General features: G+C 39.4%; 1 protein-coding gene across 11 annotated transcripts in view; it reads right to left on the minus strand.

Moving 5' to 3' along the window:
• Positions 1-10,421, minus strand: part of CASK (calcium/calmodulin dependent serine protein kinase) — a 491,685-nt gene that overhangs the window by 241,465 nt on the left and 239,799 nt on the right. For all 11 annotated transcript variants that reach the window (XM_019524150.1, XM_019524148.1, XM_019524143.1 and 8 more), the window contains exon 5: positions 3,291-3,363. In XM_019524150.1, coding sequence (XP_019379695.1) covers positions 3,291-3,363 — 73 coding nt within the window. The remainder of the gene's footprint in view (positions 1-3,290; positions 3,364-10,421) is intronic.

Here is a 10,421-nt window from a genome sequence, read left to right on the forward strand (position 1 = left end):
TTCCATCTCTGCCTTGGCCTTCCTAACCATCCCCCTACATCCCCGAGCAACTGCTGAATAGTCCTCCTTAGTGATGACCCCTCCTTTCCATTGGGAGTAAGCCTCCTTTTTGGCAAGGAGACATTCCCGGATGTTTTTAGTGAGCCATGGAGGCTTATATGCTCTCCTGCCCCCTTTGACCCTCCTGGGGATTACCTTCCCTTGGGCTTGGAGGATCGTCTCCTTAAGGAGCGACCACTCCCCTTGGACACCTGGCTCCCCTCCCCTCTGAGTCTTCAGCGCTTCTCCAACTATCCTCCTTAGATCCAACAGACCTTGGATATAACTTATACTCTATTGATGCTAATGGATTCTTTGTTGTTAGCTATTCCATTGCTTAGCATATTAGCAAGGGTGCCCGGCTAATGGACACATCCCACAATTCCAAACAAACTTTCCATTCAGACTTGCAAGAAATGAGAGTTATGGGTCACATAATGTCTGCTAGACTAAAGTACCTGTATTGAAAGGTAGATCATACAAGAAATGTGATTCAACAAGAAAAAAAATCTACTGGAATTGTAAACTGACACTTGAGTTTTCCAAATTCCTATGAAGCATGAAGATCTAAATGCGTCTTTCCATATCACAACAGTATCCTATGTAAACAAACAAAAAGGAACCAGAAGCTACAGCCTAAATAAGAAAACTGCAGATATTCCACAAGGGGCTGAGGTGATGATCTATCATCATCATGTTTTGCCATGACAATTAGCTTTAGATTGATCTATGACATGCCTAAGAATTCCCAACACCAAAAGCTTGCTGCATTATATTGAGAAATTTTCCTTCTAGGGAGGGAAAACAAAAATATGTCTTAGAAGAACAGAAAGGAATGCTTCCCTCCCTCCACTATTATAAAAAGCTCTATAGTGCCTGCTTGCTTATGGATGGATGTGCATTTGAAATGCTCCAAACCCCAGAGTGAGTGCTTCAGCACCACACAGATGTGCACCTCCCACATTGCCCCCAAATGCTTCAAAATGCCCATAAAGGCATGCAGCAGAACTGCTCTACAGCCTGCAGGCTTCTCAGCCTCCAAAGGTTCATACAGACAATCAACTGCACAAGAGTTTTCAACGGCTCTCCATCCTGCTCTCCTCCCCCACCCACAGGGGAGATAAAGCACTGTGGAATGCCAGAGGACCACTGGAAGATGCAGACATTTAAGGAATGGCTTAAAAAATGAAGCGCTTCAAAATACATTCCTCTATTTTCCAAGGGTTGCTTCTGAAGTGCTGCTTTGGCCAAAAACATCTGTTTGGAGCCCTTCAAACAGAGGGTCAGTACAGAGCCCACCTGTCTGCTTTGAAACAGTGCCATCAATTCAGCAACATCTCATTTGCACCAGCAAGATTCTGAAAAGTAACTAGAATCCCTCAGCCTGAAGTCAAACCACTCCTTTTTGTGTTAGGCTCTCCATATAATACCAAAAACTCTAATATCTATCCTCTTCAAACCTTTGCTCAGCTGCCCTATATTCTCTCTCAGCTAAAACTGTTGCATTTAGGCACTAAAATCTTAGTGAGCTCTGAAGTGACTGCTCTGTCAATTGAAGGGCTGTGTGTGTGTTATTATGAAAGGCATCTCCAATACTTTTGAAATGTTCATGAGAGAAGTGAATACTCCTTTTCACACTTCCCAAACAACCATGCTCTTTTTTCTCCACTCCACTGTATTTTACCTAGAAATAAGTCAATTTGATGTAAGTTAGCTTTATGATGAATAGTTAAAAGATGTGTATAGTAACAACAGATCTTTCTAAATGATGCTGTGTTGTTTTTTTGTTTTTTACTTTCACTCAAAATTTATTGGTGCAAACACCCCCACAAAGCTCCGGTATGTTAAGTTAACATGACACTAAAAATAAAGGCCTTCTAAAAACCTTGGGAGAAAATCTGCAGAGCACTCCAGCTGTGAGCCAAATATTCTCACAGCATTACAACCTCAAAGTACTATCCTTTGGAGCTGAATCTTTCAGAGAAAACAGATGCTCACCATGTGGGCCTTAAGGCACAAAACTAATAAGTTTGGGTGATATGCCTTGAAATTTTACTCCCTTTCCCCCCTTCTTCATTGCTCATTTCTTGTTACCGGTAAAATCAAATGGACGTGAAGTACAATAGCCGAACACTTCTAATGTGAGAACTTCCTTTTCACAACTTGCCTCTACCACCAAACCAAACCATATTCAGTTTTTGAATTGCTACTGTTGTACAAATAGGGAGCTATATTTTTCTCTCACCTCTTGAGGTGACATTCAAATTGTTTGTATAGACAGTATATGCATTTGAAATTGATAGGGTTAAAAGTTTGTTGGCGGTTTCTAAATTATACTCAGGTGTTACTTACACAGCTTTAGAAAGTAGGCTTTAGTAGGAAGCAGAACAGAATAGCTTATGGTTCTGCATTTACAACCAAGTTCTTGACCTACCCCTGTCTGTACACACAGAAACAAGAAATGTCTGTCTTAAAAAGGGAAATTATCTAACAAACTTCATCATGAAAAATTTCTAACTAGGACAGCTGGTATGAAAACATTCCCAATATACTGCCCTTACAGTAATTCCCAGAGCCCTTGTTCAAAACCAGGGCCTTGTTGAGCTAGACACTGAACACACACACACTTATAGAAACCTTTCAAAATTGACTCAGAAATGAGTTTAATGAACATGTGAAACACGGAATTGATATGTCGTATATTGACAATATCCATTTTTAGATGAAAATTGCACTTTTCCATAACAATATTTATAAAGGCCATTTGAGAAAATGTTTAGAAAAATAAATGTTTTAAATTACTTGACTATTATAAATAGATAATACAACAGACATTTCATTTAAGCAAAAACATAGATCTCTGAAGGCTTAGCTTTGCTGAATACTGTCACTAAGCTGTCAAAATGATGTAGTCATTACACCCTCTACTTATTTCCATTTAATTTACGCAATTAATTTCATACATAAATTCTCCTTAAAATGAATTCACAAGTAGAAATTATATGAATATTCAGGACTTGAAAGTCTTATGACTTTCAAAATAAATTGCAGTCAAATACATATTTAATTTGTGAATAAAAAAAGAATTACTAAATATTTTTACGGTAACCAAAAAAGAGATTTTTTTTTCCCTTAAAACTACCAATGTTACCAGTGTCAGTTACTTTCTTTATATGTAAATTATCTTCTCCACTCTTACAGACAGCTTTCAAAATAGGTAGGTAGCCTTTTGTAGTGGTGAGAAATCTTACCTTCACATCCCTGTGAATTATGTTGTTATCGTGACAATAGCGCAGAGCTTCCAGTATCTGTCTCATGTAATGACTGTAAAAACAGAAAACATAAAAGACTATATAACACACTATTAACCAATTACTCAATAAACACAATGTATTATGCTTTACTAACACACAACTATATAACTGTCTATTATGCAATTTACTATTAAAGTACACTACAGTTGACCCTGGATCATCTGTGTCCAGGTGATTCAGAACCTGCTTAATTTCCAATAGGCTGTCAATAAAGGATAGCTATGCAGCTGCTGGCTGTGGGTTTAACTTTGAAGGGTACCACTTCTCAGCTAAGCCAGAGCACAGCAGCAGTTCCACACAACAAAATGAAAAAAAAAAACCAAAACACAATGGGGTCCTTGATAAAATTATTGCAACAATAATCTGGAGCAGCTCAGTGGTCCCATGCAACTGTTGGCTATGGCTGTATATAACTGCGAGACAGCTCATAAATCTGATGAGGGCTATGGAACCTAACATGACAAACTATCCAGGTTCTACTCTATTATAAACTTGCACATGTTTGAGTAGGAACTGCATACTTATAAAAATGAGTAACGAAAAACAATCTAGAAATAAATCTTCTACAATTTGAGGGCAATTTGATTAGAGCAGAGAGAACAGTTTTTTCCTGTCCTGCAAAAGTTTGAGAAAACAATTTTCCTATCCACCTCAGAACAAACCCTAGATCTTTCAAAGTTTTTTCGTGAATGAGACAGATGGTTGTTTATCCCAGAACAGCCAAATAGCTCTTCATCAGTAAGAGAACTCGACCCACAAGGCAGAGGACCAATATACAAGCTCTACCTCTGCTTGAGATGGACCGGGGGCTTGAACCTCAGTCCTCAAGTGAGTGCTCGAAATAGCAGTCTGTTGGCTAGTCTGGGGTGGGTTTCTCTCAATCCCTTATGAAGCCATTCCACTGTGCATTAATAAATATTTACTGGACCAGAAAGAGACCAGGTTTCTGCTGGTAATTATGTTCCTGTGGAAAGTTTCGGTTTCAACACATTAAGGTTTTACGAGAAAAACCCTTTTTGTCAGAAAATCCCCAACGACATTTCCAATTTTGACTGTTAAGAACAGTGTAATTAATTTTTGTAGGGGAAAACCAACTCATACGTTTATAAATGTAACAAAAATTATTAGTAGCAAAAGTTTAGTTTTATTTCCTAATAATTTCTACCATTTATTCTATAAAGAAATACTATAACTGTTATAGAAATGAACACACTCAACATTGGTACAAATTCTGTGAATAAAAAATAGGAAGATCCAGATATACAGGAAGTTCCTATACCCTGTTATAACACAAACATAGAAAAAAATCTTTTGTCAAGGCAGAGTATATACATAAAGTCTGTTAGAGCCATTTACTATTCACTTACTTTAGATTAATATATGCTAAATTACAAATTCTGGTGATGCTCATTGCATGTGGTGGAAGTATACTGTAGGCAAGTAGTTCTGCTTCAACAACTCTCTCCCTCCCCCCTCCCTTTGATCCTCTACAGTGTTTTTTTTTTTTAATCTTTATGTGAAGTAACGGATTTTTCTGGATAGCAAATTTACTTCAAGCCCTGCTCCCCAAGGAGATAGAGGCTGGTGTGACTTACTTTTTACACTCTTCTCATTGACTCCTTGAATGATATGGGACAAATAATTTAGTCCCCAAATTCAAAAAGGTTTCACTTACTTTTGGCCCCTCAATTTTTGGGTCTCCAAATTGATACCAAAGTTTAGATCACCTGCAAGTTCAACTATCATTAATTTAAGCAATGGTACCATCTTTGAAAATAGGTTCTATACAACTCAGGTTGGGGGATAAAAAATGAAGGTCTTCATGACTGTTCTTAAACTTTTGGTCTGAATCTTTAAATGCCTCACTTTTTACCTGTGAAAAAAAATACACATTCTGATATTTAAGCCCTGTTGTCTTGTGTTTGCAGATAAACAGCACTATGTAAGACTGAAAGCTGGGAACCTTTTTAGAAGTGGCAGTCTGAAAAAATACTCAGCTTGGTTCAAGATGGATTGGTGCTTCTAACTTGACCACTGCTACTTCTCCTCACCATGTGTGAAAACTCCTATCTCCACCATTGAATTGCTGCCAATATCTGAGCTTCATGAGTAATATAAAAATCACTCAAATGGCCAGATCCACCTGTGGGTTGTAGGCTGCCAACCCCTGGTATAAACAATAAGAATTGCATTTATTTTTTCTAGTAAATTATTTGCATTTTTTTGTAACTTGAACTCAATAACCTGTTTACTTCAATTAATTGTTTTTAAGTGACCTTCTCACCTCCCAAAATCTTCCACTTTTTGCTCTAGATTTTACAGTTCTAGACTTTCACTCTTTCCTCCCTTACTTCAGGCAGCTATTTTGCAACATTACCCTTGCAGAACATGCTTCCAAATTAATCCAGCCATAACAGGTACAGCAGACTAGCTTGATATTCCCACCAGAGTGGCAAATCAATAAAAATAAACTATTCGATAACATTTTTGTGGCAAAAATGCAAATACAGATTAAACAAATACAGATATTTAATCTGTATTGTATTCTTCCCTCTCTAGAGACAATGTACAACATACAAAGGAGGCTGTATTAGTGCAGTGATTGCAGAAGCTATTGCAGGGTGCATTTTCTTTGCCTTAAGGAAAATGGACATTCCCAAGACTTTTGGACAGCTCCTTTCTCCATAGCTCTTTGAAAAATACTTAGCTAAGTCTATGGACCTATTCCAGGGGTGGGCAAGATGCGGCCCACCAGGCCATTCAATCCGTCCTGTGGGGTCCCTAAAAATGTAGAAAATTAATATTTATCTGCCCCTCACTGCCTGTCATGCGGCCCTTGATGGCTTGCCAAAACTCACTAAGTGGCCCTCCACCCGAAATAACTGTTTGCCCTGACCTATTTTAAAAACAGAGCGCTCCCTCATACTTTGCATAGTACCTCAGGGTGCCTGATCTGTGTATACTACTAGAACTAATAAGGAGAAACCAAACCCAGTGAAACCCTCAAGAAAAAAAACCCCTAAAGTTTTCCATATTTTGTGATCATCTTTTGCTAGATTGTGCTTCTTTTCCAATGCTGAAGTAAAAGAAGAGGTTGCACACCACAATTTAAGTAACCATCTTTATATGAACAACTCTCAAACCTGTATCTTTCTTTCTAAATTAATTCCCTCTGTCTAGTCTCATGCCACTTAATTCCTTACTAATATTCTTTTGGGCATCAAATCACTCCTTCAAGTTAAAAGTAAAGCCAAGATGTGCCAAGCACATCTTCAGACATCACCTTCCTGGTTACTTCATTTCCCAAGCTTTGGGTCGTTTTCAACTCCCCTCCCATTTAAACTTGTGCTAAACCTAGTTTTTTTTTTCCTGTATCAATCCATAAATTCACTACTTCCTCCCTCTCACAACTAAATCTTGTCTGTATGTTCAAGTTTTCTCTGGAATCCAGTCAAGTTCTCCTGTCATCCTAAGCTCTTTATTTCATGGCTCCAGTACATTCAGTGCCAGAAGTCGTTAAGAACTGGAGTTATCTTCTTTCTCTACCATTCCGTTCCTGTGGGCTCCCTTAAGCCCCTCCACTGGCTTGCTATTCCCTTAAACCACAGAGGGTAACTGGCTAGAATGCTATGTTCTAAGTTGTCTCTATGACTATGCTCTAAGCATGTCCCCAGCCTGTCTCTCACCCACTGACTCATCAATTTACATCTGCACTGACTGCCTGTCTTGCAAGCAACCCAGCCTCTGGCCTCTTTACTATTTGTTCTATCCAGGAGGAGCACATACCAACTGCAGATGCTAACTCAGCCTGATGAAGGGTATTTATACCTGAAAGCTTGCTGAGAAGAATTTTTCCAACTATTTGAGTTGGTCTAATAACAGATATCAGATTTACCCAAAGAGCCTTGTCTGCCTATGTCCTTAGACCAACACAGCTACAACCTACACCCCTGTACGCTCTAAGTAGGTTTCTTTCTGTTGACCCTTCCATATATAAACATTTATTGTCTTCACTTCAAAGAAAAACATCACATTTTCTGTCAATCAAGCTCTTTACACATAAATATGTCTACCAAAAGACTGTAGCCTACTTTCATTTTGTAGTTAACTTTTAGTGGAAAGAACTTGACATAAAACAAAAAGCGACCAATACTAGTTTCAATCTGACTAATGCTCTTTATGAGAGAGTTGTGAACAGAAGCAACTAGGCTGTCAGTCTCTTCCTCACTGGGTGCCTCAGGCTCTTGCCAACGCCATCTAGGCTTAAAACAAGTGCAATGGCTAGAACAGTTGAGTCCATTAGGCAGTACTTGTTTCTTACTCCCTACTGGAGAAACATCCAAGCAGGTTACTAAGTGATGACCATTTCAGAATGACATGTAAAACCAACGTCTCTCCCTAATGTGGGTCTTAAAGATTCAAAAGGTAAGCAGAAGTACTTTGCCCCCATGTCTTGCCTAAATTATAGTCTGAATAACTACTTCCTTGTCTTCCAAATTCTTTCCATTTTCACAATCACATTGAGCATTCATAAGTAATTGCTGAAACCCACCCTGCCAGCTCCACAGTTAGGGCTGTATTGAGCTTTGCATAAAGCCAAGTTTATATCCCTTAAATTAACATTGAACTTCATGCAGAAAATTGTCAAACATATCATTTAAAAAAGGGAACATAAATATCAGTATTCTAGATAACTGTCACACTACATTCAGCTGTGTTTTGAGAACTGTAAGCAATATGAAAAATGTTTTTGGAAATTTTCCTTGAATGTTTTGAATCCACATGACAGATCTCATAAGTTACAAATTTGTCGCATTAATTAATCCTGTAAAATAGGGACAGCCAACCTGCAGCATGCATGCCACAAGTTGCACAGGCAGTCTAGTCTTTGTGTGTGGTATGGACCAGAATGGGGAAGGCACAGGTAAGATTAAAATGTAAGCAGAGGTGGGGGCAAGGTGCAGAGCATCAGATTGGGCAGAGAGCACAGGGCAGGAAGCAGAAAGGAAGCAGCAGATGAGGGAAGGGGAAGGGGTCAGAGTGGCACTCAGGATGGGTCTGGGGCTCATCTGAGGCACACCCACCAAAATGGTTGGCCACCACTCTTATAACATATATCCAGCTGGAGACGTGTTCAAAGAAAAAATTATGAAGTCTAAAAAGGGTTTTTACAGATGGCTGACAAACCAGTGCTTTTGTGGGAGCAAAAAGGAGTAGAATCTTCTCAGGAAATGCCACCATTCTTTCTTCACTTGGCATGATCTAACACTCTCAGACTCAGTAAACTGGCCTCTTTGCTCTCCCTGTGGCAGAAAAGCCCCATCCCCAGGACATGTGGTTAAAATGAGTGGAGCAATCACCACCAAATCTGGACAACGATTCTCTTTTATCATGGTGAAACCCCACCTACCAGCTAATCCACCTTCCCCAGCTCATTCTCTTTCCTCTCTGCATGTATATTTATATTCTTCTCAATCCTCTGCCACCAACTCCACACTAAGCCATAGCCAACCACCTTCCATTTTCTTTCCACCTCCCTCCAAGTCCCTATATCACTCACTCAACAGCTCTCATTGCCTCTCAGTTCCTACATAGTATCCACCAACCCCTAATTCCATCTCTGAGTGCTTTGGTCCTCTCTCTTGAAACAGTGCTCTGCCTCTTCTTTTTATCTTACTAATTCATTTCCTGCTTCATTCTGCACAGGCTCAACCAGGACTCAACCACAGACACCGTCTTCTCATGCTGTGCTACTCCCATTATTCTCCTGTCTGAAATTCTCATCCCAAACCCCTGCTGGACACTTGCAACAATGCCTCCAAGTCTCAATATTCCTTCATTGTGCACTATACATACTGATTCTGTGTGCATGCAAGTGGATACTAGTTTAAGTCTGGGGGCTGCAAGGAGTGAATGGGTTCCCCTGACTCCTGGAGATGCTGCAGATAGTAGAGCATGAATACATAAAGACCTGCTATTTGCAGACAGGAAAAGTAAAAAACCACATTCAATTTTCCCACAGTGTAACAGTTTCATTAGATCGTGTGCAAATTATAGCTCAGGAGTTTTATAAAGTGCAATGAAGACATGTCTCCTTTCTTCAGGACAAATTTCCCTCCTTTTTTATTTAGACAGAGGCATTAAATAGCTTCTTTCATCTCTCCTGTCACTGAAGGACACAGGGCTTTTCCTTTCCCCTTCCTCCTTGGAAGTCATAGAATTTCAGCTAGGATTTCCTAGGCCTGAAATACTGAGATTCTTCCTATTTTCTTTGCCCTACTACTGTCTTCTCATTCATTATCTCTCCACCATTCTCTCTACCATATGTGTGGGTTGTTCTGCCTTCAGCTTTACTCTGTGATACAGCTTTAAGTTGTGATCATAGAATCATAGAAAATGAGGGTTGGAAAGGACCTCAGGAGGTCATCTAATCAAACCCCCTGTTCCAAGTAGGACCAGCCCCAGCTATATCATCCCTGCCAATGGTGATGCAGTCTGCCAGGCTTGAAAGTCATGAAGGATGGGAATGAAGAAGTGATGCCATCACTATGGTTCCACTTGGTACCAGGTTAACTACTTTAAAAAAAACTGAGAAAAAGTGAAGAGGAGGATAGTGAGGGAAGGAGAAAGCGGCAGTTTAGCAAATCTTCACTCCAGAACTAGAGCAGGAAGCTACTTTTTAAAATAAAGCTTCCAGACAGCTCAGGTTGTTCCTGAGTCTTTGCTCAGTCCCAATTCTAAAATCCTTGACCAAAATGGGGAAGGCAGCAGGCATGAGTGACACTAGTAAACTAAGAGAAGTCTGTCAAAGAAAGTGAATCCTAAACAGAATATTCAGGTGACTGTTGGCATTATAGGTCTGTTTTGGTCTTTGTCCTTTGCCTTTTTTTTTTTTTTTTTTTTTTTACTTATTTTCATGTTAGCTTGCCACAGAGTGGAAAAGGTTTTGTAAAAGTTAAAAACACAGTAATGGTGAAAAGCATGATATTAATAAGTGCTTGATGGAGCATCAGCAGCCAAATGAAATGCTAAGTCCTGCTAGGTCCAAATACCCTCCAATCCCACACA

This window comes from Gavialis gangeticus, unplaced genomic scaffold, assembly GCF_001723915.1.
Source record: "Gavialis gangeticus isolate Ggan-Ray unplaced genomic scaffold, GavGan_comp1, whole genome shotgun sequence".
Taxonomy (NCBI): domain Eukaryota; kingdom Metazoa; phylum Chordata; order Crocodylia; family Gavialidae; genus Gavialis; species Gavialis gangeticus.